Source organism: Solenopsis invicta, chromosome 8 (assembly GCF_016802725.1).
Source record: "Solenopsis invicta isolate M01_SB chromosome 8, UNIL_Sinv_3.0, whole genome shotgun sequence".
Taxonomy (NCBI): Eukaryota; Metazoa; Arthropoda; class Insecta; order Hymenoptera; family Formicidae; genus Solenopsis; species Solenopsis invicta.
In genome coordinates this window covers 7,277,647-7,294,361 of record NC_052671.1, presented here as the reverse complement: position 1 = coordinate 7,294,361, position 16,715 = coordinate 7,277,647, and the positions used below count along the sequence as shown (strand labels likewise).

Genomic DNA, 16,715 nt, shown 5'->3' with positions numbered 1-16,715 from the left:
GTGTGATCTAATGTGCAATCTGAAATCGAGTAACGATAAAGCCGAGCGCGCTCGCGCGCGTTCTCCGCCTCCACCCTCGCGCGATGTGCTATTCGAATATCCGCGTGCGAAATCCGTGTGGCTAAGATCCAGCGAGTGTTTCGCTATATTAAGATTCCCCTTACGTAACGGATCCGCGCGAATACATCTGAACATTTAATATGCTCGTCGCGGTGTGCTTTCGTCGAGTAAACTCGAGTGCAAATTAATTTGCACGCGAACGCAACTTCAACTTGCACTTTAAGTATTGATAAAACTGGACGTGAGGCTGGATGTATTGTAGAAAGTTAAGCGAAGAGTTCCATCGTCAAGTAATACGTTAGCATATGAGTGCTCGATAATGAGGATGATATAATCTGATTTTATCTTTAATTACATTTCTACGTTTTAATTTATATTTAATTGTTATCTGTTATGAAAAGGTTGAACAATAGAAATATTTAAAATAATAGAATATTTCTTGAAGAGAATCTTGCGGTAGAAACAAAAAATCGATTAAATTAATGAGTATTGAAGTAACGAAGAAAAATTCATTAAAGTCATATTGAGGTCCTTCTCTTCATCTACTTTTGCATTTGTCTGTCATCTTTGCAAATTATACTTTAAGCCATCGTCGCGCTTTAATCAAATGTCATTCGTCAAGCGAGAAAATTTCTGCGTGGTTATTAAATTGCCAAATATTATTAAAATATCATCTTACTCGACCACGAAAGTACGCAACTTAGCCATCCTGTAAATATAACGCGAATAAAGTTTAGTAACGTGTGGGATATTTTCCTGGCACTTTTCCAAATCTATGTTAAATTCTATAACGAGTTTTACGCTCTTATTATCTCGTTTAGAAGATTAGCTGACATGCGCTAACGTTGTATGGTGCCTACGTGTATTTCAACAAGATGATTGTCTCGCGATGACAGAAAATCGCGAAGTGGTCGTAAATAACGTTTATCATGCTGTAAACTTTATAATTTAATAATTATCGTCATGCTACTGATGATTTGATAATTATATACACATAAATATCTATCGTGTTTATTGTGTCACAAATGTTACAATTTAATTACATACATAAATGTTATGTGACATAATAAATCTTTCAGACACATACACTCTCTCTCTCTCTCTCTCTCTCTCTCTTCTTTATTCTCATATTTGTTTTATTTCAAATTATTAGATTGCAGTTTTGTTATCTAATAATATGAATAAAACATAAGCTAACGTTAGCTATCAAAGTGTATTTGTGGTTATAAGCATCGGGCGCAAACTTTTTCTTATTTTTAGGATCAATTTGAACGTATAAAAATAATATAAAATAATATAAATAATGTAAAAATTAAAGATAAAAAAAAATATTGTCAAATTATTAATACCCGGACATTATTATTTACAATTTGCAATGATATTGATATTAAATCTTCCATAAAAAAAAGAAGTAATAAATTGATTACTATATCAGTAACTGATGAAATATCGTTACTGATATAGTAATTATTTTATCGAAACATTGTCAGTTCTTTTTTTCATGAAAATAATTATCGAAATTAAACCCATTATAATTCATATGAAACGAAAGCAATTTCTACGACATACTTCTATTAATTTTTACAAATGTCCAACACGATACAGAAATTACTTACATACTCCATATTATTTGAGATTTCGTAACGGGAACTTTCTCAGATGAAATTTTCTAACTCACAACTTATGCTGCACTTTCGATGATAATGATAATGTGTACAACCGTTCAATATTTGTTCAACATTCCTTCCACTCATCAAATTTCATATTTCCAAAGATCATGTTATGAGAGATGTGCAATTAAGATATTACTTTAAAGAAACGTCCGTCGTCTTTTCTTGAAAGCCTTGTACTGAGCATAGTTCATTTATTTTCATTTTTTCTCGTTAACTTTCTTGAAAATGAAAGATCAATCTCGTCATTGATTGAAATAGTTCACTTGTGTTTTAATGAGTTATACATATTAAGATCAAATTGCAAGATACGATTGCGATTTCCTGCATGTAGACAAACTTTGTAATAGGTTTATGATCATAAAATTTCCAGATCAAAGAAAGGCGTTCCTCTTTTCTATTACAGTTCGAGAGTCATTGAAGATGAAGCGATTAATTTTCTTCCTAACGTTCTCTCTCGTCTTTTTTCTCTCTTTCACGCGTAACGATCACCTCGCCTCTTTGTAATTTCTCTCTTTTTCTTTAAATTCTCTTTATCCTTCTTTCGAATCTTTTCCTTTCTTTTTCAAATTCGTGATATTACGAGTGCACATATGACATGAGCAATCTTGTTCTTCTGCCAGATGATTTCGCAGCGATGCACGACGGAGTCGAAGCAATTTCATGCGGTGATTTCCGGTTCCATTATAGGACTTCATTGCGAGGAATTTAAGTTGCGAGAGAAAGAGGAGTGAGAGGTTCGGATAACTAGAATGAATCTGAGGATGAGGAATAAGGAATTGGAGGTAAGAAATAACGGATGTGAGGAGAGATTCGAATGAGATGGAAATGAGAACACATTGGATAGAGAATAACTTCGGAATCAAATTTGTATATCTCCGGCAAAATTTTAAATTAGAACTCGTTAAAATAATAAGATTCCCCCACCCCCAACGCAAGGCTGGATGCAATAACAATTCGATTTCCCCTTTTTACAAAAGAACTTGAGAAATTCTGACAATCTAAGTCTGACTGTAAACTACAATCTAGAGCTCTCTGAATTTAATTTTCCGAATATTTGCAACTCAATCTCTTCAAGTTTTTTTTAAAAATGAAAGGAAGAATTGGACTAGGCCACTGTTGCACCCTTCGACTTCTAATCTCGAATCGTCGAAGACCTTCGCGAGTCTCTTCGGAGAGGACGCGATCAGGATCTTTGAACAAGTCCCCTCGGACTGGTACCCCTCAGGAGTGATAACGATGCGAGGGTGGCTGTCTCGATGCGACTGACTGTTGGTGTTTCATTCAAGAAGGCGTCGCGACGCCAACGTCGAGGCGCGCACGCGCCGGCGGGCGAGGCGCGGCGCCGCCTTTATTCCTTCCGTCGTCTATTTGGGCCCATGGTGCACCCACGCACCCACGCAAATCGCACGCGTCCACGCACGCGCGTATCGCGCGCCGATTTTTATTTCGATCGATTGAAATATATTCCGGTATTAATAGACAACGAACGGGCCGGCGTCCCTTTCCGCAGCTGTTCGGAATAGACCTCGAGAAGGCACAGTTCTTTAAACATTTAATTCCTGAAAAATAAAAAATGCGCGTCTATTAGTAATTTTCAAAATTGCTGGATAATTCTCTTTTATGAAATTATAGAAATGTACTTGTTATGTGTTATTTGTTTAAGGTACGTTACGTTTATCTTGTACATCTCATTTTGATTTTAATCACTGTATGATTCTGTTAAATAATTAATAATTTTATTTTTGAAAATGAAGTCTACACACTAAGAAAAAAAAATTGTTAAATTGATTAAATTTTTCAACTGGATTAAATTCTTTCAGTTCAAGTATTTATGTATTTAACTCAAATGTATAAAACATTTAAAATTTAATTTAAGCATAACTTAAATAATAAATACTTGAATTGAAGAAATTTAATCAAATATGACAAATTTAGTCAGATTTACAACTTTTCTTTCTCAATGTAATTATTCTCTGTGTGCTGCTAAAAAGCGATTAAAGATTTTAATGTTTATAGAATAGTTGTAGAAAATATTTTTGGAGGATTGAGAATTTTTGGGGGATTTCGAAAATTACAAGAAAAGCGAATTTTCAGTTTCAAAAAATTCTTCGGGAAATTTCAAAATAATAATTACTACCATGTATATAATTTTTCAGTCATACTCTCTAAATCTCAAAGAGTGAAATGTCATTCTAAAAGAGTAAAAATTGAGCCTGTAATTTTGCGATTTTTCACTCTACGACATTTAGAGAGTACGTGTAATGTAGTATACTTCATACATCCAAAAAGGATAAATATTTATTTTTTAATAAATATAAATTTATTTTAATCATATAGAATGCAATTAAAATTAGCTGTTTACACGACACAGCGCGATAATTTGCGGAGTGACAGGTAATTTCAGTTAGAAAATTAATTCGATGTTTATCGCGATGCGTAAGATAAGAGCTTCCTCGGGTCAGCCTTTGAGTCTCGAATACCGCGAATAGACCGGTCGCTAGCGAGAGGGTCATTGAGTATCGCGCGATCGCGTCTGTTTTTATAGGCCGGAGAAACTCTCGAGAGGCGCGATCGTTAGTGCGAGATCAATGGTCGGCGTCGATGATCGACGATCCACAGTTGAGAGTCTTCAAGCTCGACACGCCGTCGTACCTTCAAAGCGCGAATCACGCCTGGTTGAGTGACGTGCCTTCGCGATACGGTAACTCTTGGAGCCATCCGACTCAACATACTCAGAGAAAAATTACGGACGAGCTCGCACTCGACAATTATGTGCGAGAGTTGCAGGCCTCGAAATAAAAATCAGATATCTCCATATTGCGTAATAGCAGGTCTCTGCCGGTGCGAAAACCAGGCAACTCCCCTTCGACGTTGCAACGAAATGTTGCAATGGGTTTGCATTCTCTTCAACGAAAACTTCAGAAATGATGAAATGAAGAAGTTGCGTTTATATATACATATAAATGCAATACATACATATATATATATATAGATAGATAGATAGATAGATAAATAAATTAGTAATGTATTTCAGTTTTAGAAAACTGTGAAAGTATTAAAGAGCGAAAACTAAATCGGTTTTCTAATCAATTAGAAAAGAAGATGAGATTAGTAAAAACTAAGAAACTCTATAATACATTTTCTTGCTAATAAATAAAAAACAAGACTTATAAAGAAACTATTGACAATATTTATCGATGTATATGAATTCTAGCTTTTTACTATCAAATATTACATTTTTGTAGAAAAATGTAGAGGAAAAAATTGTCAATAGTGATATAAATTTCTTATAAAGCGATATTATTTTCTTATTTCTCGCAAACTAAGATTGCATTGTATTAATACTGATTCAAATATGATCCACTTTGATAATTAAAAAAATACAAATTTATAATTCATGTATCTGCTTTTTTTATATAAAATCTGCTAAAAATGATTTCTTCAAAAGCAAGAATATTTGCGCAATTTTTTTTTGCAAATTACATAGTTTAAACATTAACAAATATATTATTGATAATTTATGACATTAGGTAATTTTACATACTTGTTACAACGTCCTAAAAAACCTGTTTTATTTATATTTTTTTTTCTTTTTTCATAATGCAATTATGAAAAAGAAACCGATGTGCAACGTATAAACCACACATATTGGTAAGACAAACTGTAATATAAAAAAATTATATATATAGAATAAAACAACAGGCACAGCATTGTGAGATCCATTTGCTAAGTTAGCAACCCAACCTAATCTTTAAACATTATTGCGCTACATGTTGCGTCTTGCGGAACATAAGGTATTTGTGTAAATCGATAAAAAACGAAGTTTACATTGAAATGAAAGGTTTCTAGGAATTCTCATATATATTAATTTGTAAGGATTTTATACAGATGATTCACGTGAAAAGAAAAGGAAAGAAAAATATAGCATTTATTTCGTCAATCATTTTCATTTAATCTTACGTAAAATCCAATTATTGCAAAACTCAAGACAGTATTATAAAAACTATATTATAAAAACTGATAATATTGCAACATCTGCTAGAAGACACTTTCTAGTTTATATTTCCAAAGTTTTATTTTTAGTTTTTGTTTAAGAAAATATAATATTCAAAAACAAAATATCGGTATCGGCGATCTTGCTCTGATAATAAAAAAAAATAATTGTGCAAAGTATTCTTTCTTCTGCGTTGAATTGATATGTAATTTTGACTTTTTAAAATATTTTTGACTTAGTTGCAAGTTTCCAAATGACGACCGACAGAGCAATTTTTCGGCACAAGTATGCTAATTCTGCCTAAACTTCCGTTAGACGAAAATAGACGCGAAATGACACGAATAAGCGGCTGGGTGTCGCTGAAATAAAACTCGCGGCCATCTGGATTCGCGGTGTATGGAAAAACAAACTCGTCGCTTCGGTTCCTTCGTGCTTTACGATTCGGCTGAAAGCCTCGCGATAATCGACGAATGTTCGCGGATATCCGAAAATATGCTCGGGAGGGACAAAGGGGGGCGAATAAACTAAATTTTTAATTTTTCGTGAGCTCCTGAGAGGCTGATGTTCTGCCAAAAAAAAGTGATAAGAAATCAGTATTACAGCATTCTCATAAGAAATTCAAGCTAAAAGCATATATGTAAATTTAGAATGATGTAGTTATACACAATAATAAAAAATAAAATTTGTAAAAAAGGTCCACTCTAAATTTTATGTTAAAATAACACATCGTTCAATAAGTCCCGAGACTAACCCAGAGATAACGCTAGTAGTACCAAGCTGGCCACGTTTCCCTAGAATGCGAACCTTCACATGAAACGTGTACAAATTTCACGTCGATCGGACCACAAACAGCTGAGTTATTGAGGTTAGAGCAAAGTCACTTTGTAATTTGTAAACGGCTTCCAATGGCCTACCCGAACGTTCCGCATCGTTTGTGTCCGTACGACCACGTTTAAACTCAGCATACCAACGACAAATCGTTGATTTAGATGGAATTTACCCATTAAAAAACAATGCTTTATCAACACGCGAAACTAAATTTTTTTCCATTTTTCAAACAAATTACAAAGTGACTTTGCTCTAACCTCAATAACTCAGCTGTTTGTGGTCCGATCGACGTGAAATTTGTACACGTTTCATGTGAAGGTTCGCATTCTAGGGAAACGTGGCCAGCTTGGTACTACTAGCGTTATCTCTGGGTTAGTCTCGGGACTTATTGAACGATGTGTTAACTTAAAAAGTTATTTTAACATAAAATTTAGAGTGGACCTTTTGTTACATTTTATTTTTTTACTGTGTATTAACTATTGAGAGACTTTCTCAATTTTTTATTAGCTTTGCTAATAAGAATTTTGTCATAGAATAAATTAAAATAATTCATTATATTATATCAATCGAATCAAAATAATTAATAATGATATATCATTCTGAGCAGAAGTTTAGGTATATTAATTAAAAGCACTTAGTAGATGCAGAATGATATAGCCACGCCAATTAATAAGGTTAATTGCTAAGAAATCGGAAATTTATCATAGAAATAATGTCAAGAAGATAAGATTATTGATTAACATTTTGATGCTTATCATTACGCGCATTTATTATATAATATTTAATACTTTATATCCTTTTTATGCAATATTAAGATGGCAACAAGATGATTGCAGAGATGAAAAAGTCTGGCAATTCGTTGAACAGCCGTCTGCTAGCGCGTTTCGTTTCCCTTAGCCCAAGAATATATATAAGCTATTTTCAACCTCGATCATCGCGAGAAAAAGCGAACTGAGCAAAGTTCGTCCCGAGAAAATACGAAAAAGTGTTTACGTGAAATGAGATCTAGCGCTCTCGATTTCAAACTTTTTTTGTCAAAAGCAAGTATTATTTTATTTTTTTGTATTATTTTTTAATATAAAACCAGAGAAGTCAAGTGAAAAATATCTGAGAGAAATGTATTCTATTTTTTAGTTGCAACTAGAATTTTCAAACAGTGTCAACAGTGAAAAATTAAAATTACAATTGTTTATATATCATCGTTTTATCTCTGAATATAGCTTCATATAGCAGTAAAGTTCCTTCCAATTATAAAATTTTATCATTCTATCTAAATAGTTTATTCTGGTACGCGAGAGTAAAACAAATTACAATATAAAACACAAGTCTCTCTAAATGACAGAGATAATAATCTATAATACAAGGTTAGCAGTTCTATGTCAATCACAGCAACTTTTAGTGCGGATAATAATTTGTTTATTTTATTTACTAAAAATTTACAAATTTTTATTTATTAAAATTCTAACATCCAAAATTTTATTTACGCAAATGAAGCGACATAAGCTTATTGAAACATTAAAAAAAAAAATATTAAATTAGATTTTATACGATTCACATTCTTATCAAAATTGCATTAAATTGTGAAGTGGATCAGAAGATAAAAATTTCTTTCGCTCTCTTTCGCGGTGACCGTCTTCATTTTCCCGTATTTGCCTATCGGAAAGTTCACGGAGGAATAAAGGGGATGATCGGAGAGGAGGGGGGGGGAGGGGGTAGCGGCAAGTAAGGGATGGGGAAATTGGAAAGAGCGTATGAGCCGAAAGTGCACAGCAGGAAAGTGGAGGAGCAACATTTTCCTATAGGTAAGGCAAGAAGGGACGTTCTATTTCCGGCTGCGCGGCTTACCAAATATACGCGACGCCACTCGCCTTTACGACGTATATAGCTTCCGCCGCCGCTTCCCTCTTCTTCCTACCACCCCCACGTCCGCGCGCCATTTTGACGGACCTGGTCTTGGTCTCTCACGTTCATTAAGCGACCTCGCTCGCCGCGGATGCGGACGCGTTTAAACAACCGTAATTGCACGTTCAACTCGTACGGTTTTCCCTCTGCGGTAAAACCACGCCGGGTTTGTTAAACGTTTCAGCTTTCACTCGGCCGCATGGTCCAGTTTGAAGAATTACTTCATTTAGTAGAAAATTGTTTCACCTATTCTCCATGCATCCTTTTTTTTGTAGCGATATAAATATCTGTCTAAATGATTCCGCGTATGAGCGGAATTACTTATATTGTTTATTAGATATGTTTATCGAAAACATTTAACAATATATTAAATATTAAGAATGTTTTTAGAAATATACTATTATTAAAAATATTTAAAATTATTAAAGCTTTCTTCGAGTTATTAAAAGACGTAATTAAACATAAAATTAATACAAACGTATTATATCTTTTAATACGTTAATTAAACATAAAATTAATATGTTTGGATTAATTTTATGTTCAATTATATCTTTAATACGTTTGTGAAGAATTAAAATTTCATACACGCTTCTATGTGCGTAAAACACACCTTCTGATTAATTTTCAGCTTATGATGAAAAGCAAAATTTCTGTATTGGTAAGACAACTTAAATCAAGTTTAACATAAAAAAGTATATAAATATGAATTTTTGAAACTTCAGTTTTACTCCGTTATTTCATATATATTGCCGCTACAGCTTTGATTCTCTCTATCTCTATAAATCAACACAAATAAAATTATATAATTCTAAAACCTAATATTAATGCCTTTATATCTCAGGAATGGGCGGATCAAGGAAACAGGTGTGCCTTCGTGAAATAATCGCCGCGCAGAAACGCGTCGTTCCTCGTTTGTTTGTTTTTTTTTGTCAAAACCGTTTTCTTTATTTTGTAGAAAACTGCGTGATAAGTACACCAATAATCTTGCAATGTCGAAGTGTTGCCGATTTATACTGGAGGGACGGGACGGGGAGGGCCGCTCGCGGGCCGCTTTCGGTCTTCATCAAGCATCTCGAAATCGAGAGATTCGTGCAGTCTCCCCACCGACCCGTCGTGTGTTACATTGTTTGCCTTTCTTTTTTTTTCCTAGCAAGCCAGAGCAGTGAACAACGAACATGTCTTTTTCTTCTTTCCCTATGTGATAGTTGTGGTACAACTCTCTATAGTGTATAAAAAGAACTCCCTTTCATATCTCTCATTCTCTCTCTCGCTTTCTCTTTCACTCTCGTTCTCTCTCTCGCCCCGCCATGGCGCGCTCGAACGAACGTGACTCGCATTCGAAATGTGCAATTTCGCAAGCGCGACGCGCCTCTCTCCGAGTGCGGCACGAACCCGCGCGATCTCTTCCTTTTTCTTTCTCTTTCTCCGCCGTCTGCTTCTCGCGACGAGCCGCGCGAACTGTTTTTACTCTTCCTTCGAGATGAGATTTTTTTTTTAACTTTGCATCTTGATTTTCCTTCGTGTTACTCCCGGTAGAAGCGATCTACTACTTTAACACTGTTCCTACGACATCGATTGATTACGTTGAAAAAAAAGGAGTCCTGATTTCCGTTATCTCTTTCTTTTCATTTCTATCGCTCTTTCTTTCTTTCTCTCTCTCTCACACACACACACACACTCTCTCGCCCGCTCTTGCGCATTGCCACGGTTGAACAATTTTTGCTGTTTGAACTTGTCGAATGACGCGACAAGTTCTGTCTTTTATCTCTTACTACGGAATCCTGTACACGTCGGAACGCGCAGTTCAAAACGTTAATTAAACGAGAAAAAGTGATTTCAAACTGATAGCATTGTCCCTCTTAATACAATCTAATATATGTATGTACATAAACTTTTCAAGATAGATCCTCACACGTTTGCTTATGTGTGTATGTGTGTGTGTGTATGCATTTTATATATAAAAATCTAGTTTATATATTTTATAAAGAAAAATATATTCAACTACAATAAACACTCAACTTTCGAGACAAATCTTTTAACGCCCATGCAATTAAAAGACAAAACTATCCTTTTGAACGTTTTCTTCTCGACTAACTTTATGCAAAAGTCACATGGATAAAACGCATTTTCCGACATGTACAGAGTTCGGTGATTTCTGCCTTTGTCACGCTCTTCTGCAACGCACATCTCTCTCTCTCTCTCTCTCTTTCTTTCTTGGATAACACTTTTGCACTGATAAGGTGAACTCGTAACACATGACTCACCGATTTCTTTCGTTTTTTTGCGAGCATATGAAACGCAATTGTAAACAGGAGTTTCATGTTACGAGCATCCCTTGTTAGCACGCAACAGTAAGAGGGCTGACTGCAGGACGCAACGTACCTACGAACAACGGCGAGACATCTCTAATGTGATTTCATTCATTTGATACGATTCGCAATTTTGCATCTATCAATTGGTCCATGTTTCCGGAGTTCTTTGATTTTCTTCGATATCGCACAACGCGGAACGTGAAATTTCCATTTAAAGCTTATTAAAGAACCAAAAAGATTTGGTGAAACGATTCAAATTTGGAAATTCACAGATCAATTAACGAATGCAAAATCGCGAGACAAATCGATCAGACAAATCCACGCCAGGGTGATTTAAGGAGAGAAAGAGATAAGGGAAAAAAAATTAGGATCGATTGGTCGAAAGACTTTACAGGGTGGATTTCGCGAGAGGGACAATGGCGAAGCTCTCGACCTCCCTTCCACCGCAAGGGACTAGACATACCGATCTTATCAACAGTACAATTATAATTACAGCTTAGAAACGAAAGCCTTTAAAAGAGGGGGCACCGCTTTCGACCCCCGCTTGCAACCGCTCCGCTCCGCGTCGCAATTTCGCCGGAGGGAGGACGCGAGTTATTTTGGAACACCTTGGAAAATCACATTGCGCCTAAGAGAGAGAGTTTTATCCTTCCTGCCGCTAAATTCGCCGACGAGGACGATGGTGTATCGGCTATGTTTACCCAAATCGGTGGATCGGCGGCCGCGATCGTTCCCCGGCCGGACGCACGGCTCAACGTGACTAGATTAATCGACAGCCGCCGGCTTGATCTCGCACCTTGGTTTTCATAGTGCGAGAGCTGCAGATCGTTTGGTCGAACATTGTCTTGTTTCAAAAGTCCATCGCAACGATAAGAAATTAAGACGAAATTGGAAAAACGTGAAGCGGAAACTGTTGGAAATTAAAGAACACGACTATCCATAAAAACAGTTTTAATTCTTGAAATCAAGAAAAAGGAAAGAATTTAATCCCACTGATTGCTCATTCATGATTATTTCTCCTTCTGTGAAGAAATGAATGATCGGATATGTCTTCAATATTACTCTCTTGTAGCCGAGCTTACGGCTGTAATTGACCGTTAGTCTCCGCTTCCGACACATTTCCCATTATCTTATTGCTTCTTTGCTCGTATTTTGCAATGGACTTTGAAACATTACGATTTCGATTCGCTGCGAAGTCTGCTGACGTTGCGCGCTGCGACAATCGCAGACGATGCAATGATCTCAAGCCAGCGTCTCGTGTTACGATGAGATTGCTGAGAATGGAATTTTATTTACTCGAGGTTTGTATTCGATAAGAGTTATTTATTAAATCCGCTCGATTCGATAACACGATGGTTTAAACTATACCAATTAAAATCTCTGTTTTTTTCTTCTTTCGAGCTTTAAAGTGTTTGGTTGATAATTTGATGAGCCGAGTGGATTTGCTACAATCAATTTGTGCAAAAAAAAAAAAAATACTTTTGATTTTCAAATCGCTTACAAATAGCAATCTCGAAAGTTGAACCGTGAATTCGAACAGGTAAGAGCATATTTTATCTGGGATCGCTTTCATTACTCTCTCTTTCTCTCTCTCGTGTCGAAAGGCCACGATTATATTCATACGTCTCGCACCTCTCATCAAATCCCAATTAACAAATTGCTAGATATATCACGATGTCTGATAGCGATAATAGTAATCGACAATAGCTTGCTAAAAATTTTACTTCGCCTAGAACTTATCGTCTAAAATATCTCGCGCTCGCGTCGTCGTGTTTTAAATTCAATCTAAGTCGACGACGTCGCAAATTTAACCAAAACTTGCACAGGACCCATCGAATTATACAATCTTTTTTCTCGAATTCACTTCCGTTTTTTGCGCTTTCTTCCGCGTTTCCTCTTCCGCGTCTGTCACAATCTGTCTCCCGAGCACGCATATACATACGATTTCATCTTTTCTACTGCGTACAGAAAAAGATGAATGCGCGCGCGAGACAATTGTAATCAGATTGTAATCAACGAAAGACAAAGGGCGAACGAAAGGGCAGGCTGAAAGTGAGAATTCGAAAATAAAAGAAAAAAAAGAAACATCTTTGCTAATATTCCTCCTTGATCGCTTCGCTCCGCACACGCGCTAATTTCTTTACATAGAATACAATTAAACCTCGTCGCCTAATATTGCATGCGCGTGAACACATCTCAAAGGTGAAACAGAAAGACGATATTTTTCTCCCCCGACTCGCCGCACAGCGACTTAATGAACATGAAACGAAACAACGTCGCCGTGCGAGCGCAATTGCCCGGACACTTTCACGAAGATAAAAATTTACAATTTTCCCCTTTCTTAGGAAGAATTTGTTAACGTTGATTAGGACCTCGCCGTCAAGACATTACACTTTCACGCACGTCGAATGCTGAATCTTGTGTCGAGCGATTTGTGACAAAATCGCGTCGCGGACACGCACGGGCGGTAGTATAGTGAGAATTTTGTGTGCACTTAACAGAATTCCGAACAAATATCTAAGAGCCGCCAACTCGGCATTTCCTCGGAAACAAAGCGGAAGCTCGCGAAATTAACGCCAACGAAGTTGCACACGAGAGATTATTTCGCTCTACGCGTGCCACCTGCCTTCCCGTCTCGCGCATTCCTCGTACGCCACGCACGATCCGTAATCACAAAGGGAAACGTATCGGTATAATTTCATTGCAATTTCTCCCTGCGTCGCGGACCCTTAAGAAATACAATAATAATTGGTGACTTCTCATGAAATAATCGAGTGATTCGCTCTATCTCGAAATTGAGATTCAAAGTTGACAAAGCGTTTCCGCATGAGTGTGCACACACATAGCCGATGTTTTGGTCTCGTAAACATTTAATTAAATATTAATCTATATTTTGCGAGAAACAGAAATATCTGGAAAGTAATGCTGATAAAAATTATGTAACGGTTTAATGATTTATTAAACCATGTAATCAGTACAAACCATGTATTATCTAACGTGTTTGAAGTTTGAGATTTGTTACATCGATTTTTGAGAATAAATTATGCTAAAATGGAATTATTTATTAAACTGCAAAACGCGTCATCGAACTCGAATCCTGTTCGAGCAGAACTCGTCCTATTTTGTCAAAACTGAGGCCTTATCTATTTGAATAATAATAAAGATAGCGTTATGTCGGACACAGGGCGAGCCATTCGGAACGCGAAAGGGACGCGCATACTCATAGATTTGCATTGCAAATGTACTTTTGTATGCACGCCGCCATTACAAACGTACTCTGTCTGCAAAACAAATGTTTATCGAACAAATAACGATCAATTCGATTCTTCCTCGATGCACGAATGCACTACGGTCGATCGTTAATTACCGGTTGCATTAACGTCGATTGGATTTAACTCAATATGTTGATGAATGTAATTTCCCTTCTTTCTCTGTTATATATTTACACGAATAACTTAGAGATAGGCAAGCTTGCTAAAAGCAAGAGTTAGTTAACCAGAAATATCGATGTAACCGTGCTAAGCAGTCGCGTTTATGTTTCTTCCCTGCATATTACAATAATTCTAATCTAAAGAGAAAGAACATGTGCGATAGTTAATGCAATGCCGATCAAAGGAACCATTATTTCTTTCCGTTCCAACTATTTGAGTTGCTAGAAATTTCGCAATTTTAATTTCAAAAATCTTACTTTATTCTAGAAATTACGCATCAATGTAACGCGATAACAGATAAACCATCTGTTCTAACTCTTTTTTAACTTTTTCTTTATAAATTATCAGTACATCAATTTGCTACTTATAATGATTATGATTGAACATATGATTACGAACACATAATCTTTAACATAAACAAGAGATCGACGAATTTCCCTTATATAATTATTTCTAATCTCTATGCCGGAAAAGATTCAACGTTGTCGATTGCTTCAAGTACACATAGCATTCGAGGTAGAACATATTCGACTTTGACTTTGCCAGAAGAATACACATTTGTCGGAGGTGTGTGCGCGTCCCATTATAGTTTCGTACGGCCGGCCATCTCGTGTTTTTTTAATGGTATGCGTGTTTGTAACGTATGTTTGATGTTTTACTTTTAAATCGGTATGTAGCATATCGTTTTTTTTTTAGTCGTAATAAGTATATTGATATTGAACTACCTAGCCTAATATGTACAGAGTTCCCGTTTTCACTCTTGGCACTACATTATCCCCCTACACAACTCCTCACGCATACACAAACACGCGCGAGCGCGCGCGCGGGTCCCGCTCTTTCTGTCTTTTTTCTTTCTTTCCTTTTTTTCCTCTCGACCCTGCAATTAGCCGCGCCTCTTGCGCGTCTTTCGTTCTACTCGTTCCGCACACGCGCGCTTGCATTTACTCGTACGCACGCCTGGTCTCGCACTCACGCAACCGAACGAATTCGCTCATACAATTCATGTCCCGTTCGTCTGTTTTTTTTCCTTTTTCTTTTTCTCCACAACCACCGTCGCGTAAAACCACACTTGCCCCGTCCGGCCGTCGCGCAGCAGCCGCTCGTCGCGAATAAAATGTTATATCGATAATAAATAATTTACTAAGTCTTCGTCGCGATGAACAAACTTCCGCGATGTCCGACGATCGAGCCTCCGATCGAGAGCTGGAAGAGGGTGGACCGGCGGATTCGCTTCGTCGCCGAATCGGCATCGCGCGAGTCGCGAACCTCGCACCCGTTTCTCCCCAAAGTGAAGCTTCTCGCCGTCTAATTCCCGGACAGGGAGCCCCTCGTCCCAGGGTAGGCCATCGCTTTGCGTCGCGCGTTGGTAACGCCGTTTTCCACGCCGGACTTCGACCGCCCCCGCGTCCAATTTCCTCATCCTTTCTTATCCTCTTCGCGTCCGACGCAATATCGTAATCTTCATGCCACCGCTTTGAAATAATCTGAGATCTAGGCTAGACACTGGCCGCGTGTGGAATTGCACAATGAGACGCGTCAACAACGGCGGCAGCGACGGCGTATCGATTTCTTCCGGTCGAAAAAAAAAAACAAGAGGACAGACGCGAACCAACGCACGGCGATTGAGCGCAGTCTTGTTGACTGATTAGACTTTTCAGTCACTACCAGGAGCCGGCTTCTTTACACTTCTGCCGGCCTTCCTTTAGGCCACGAACGGACGACCCTCTTTCTCTCTCTCTTTCTCTCTCTCTCTTTCTCTCATTATAGAAGAACGCCGGAAGAACGATCCAACGAGGACACCACCGGCCGAGAGGATATTACACTCTCTCGCGTATATGCAATACACGTTGCTGAACACGATGGAACACGACCGATGGAATTTATCCTGTGTTGAAGTTTCTCCAGTGAGTCAGTCTTGAAGGGCGTCGTCATTGTCGTTGCAGTTGCGTAGAACGATCTTGATAACCATCGCTCGTTCTCGAGATCGGACGATGTGGCTGCGACAATAACGACAACGGCGTCAAGGAAAGAGGACGCCGCGGATCAGACCTTCTGATGGAATTGCTGTTGTTGTTGTTGCTGTTGCTGCTGCTCTTGCCGGCTTTCGTCGGTTTCGCAGGGCACCACGGTGATGTTGGACAGATTGCTACTGCTCAGATTACTGCTCATGTTACTACTGGACTCGGAATAACTGGAAAAGGGCGGTTTGTTGACCGGCATCGACGTCGACGATGGCGTCGTATGGCTCGGGAACATCTTGAACATCGAGCGTGCGGTATTCAATAACAAGTTGCTGCTGCTGGGACTCTGACTCCGCGTCACCCGATCGCCGGGCATGTCGAGCAATCCCGGGTGGAGATGCTGGCTGCTACTTGGCGTCCGATAAGGCGGCGGACTCTCGCTATCGAACACCGTGCGATTCGGCGGCGCCCGCACGCACTTCTGATAAATCTCGCTCTCCTGGAAACAAATAAGTTTATTAGAACGGAAGAATTAAGAATGACAGAGTATCCGC

General features: G+C 37.8%; 2 protein-coding genes across 4 annotated transcripts in view; one reads left to right on the top strand and one right to left on the bottom strand.

The window, feature by feature from the left end:
- The window catches only part of LOC105197173, a 173,800-nt gene that overhangs the window by 14,201 nt on the left and 142,884 nt on the right, over positions 1-16,715 (top strand). Inside the window, exon 3 of one of the 3 annotated variants that reach the window (XM_039452905.1) lies at positions 2,354-3,488. The exons of the other annotated variants lie outside the window; for them this stretch is intronic. Coding sequence (XP_039308839.1) covers positions 2,354-2,464 — 111 coding nt within the window. The 3' untranslated portion in view covers positions 2,465-3,488. Of the gene's footprint in view, positions 1-2,353; positions 3,489-16,715 lie in introns of those variants that run through there. 3 annotated transcript variants of the gene reach the window in all.
- LOC105197156 overlaps positions 9,377-16,715 on the bottom strand; it is a 91,739-nt gene continuing 84,400 nt past the window's right edge. Inside the window, exon 4 of the mRNA XM_011163402.3 lies at positions 9,377-16,660. Within this exon, the coding sequence (XP_011161704.2) occupies positions 16,244-16,660 (417 nt within the window). The 3' untranslated portion in view covers positions 9,377-16,243. The remainder of the gene's footprint in view (positions 16,661-16,715) is intronic.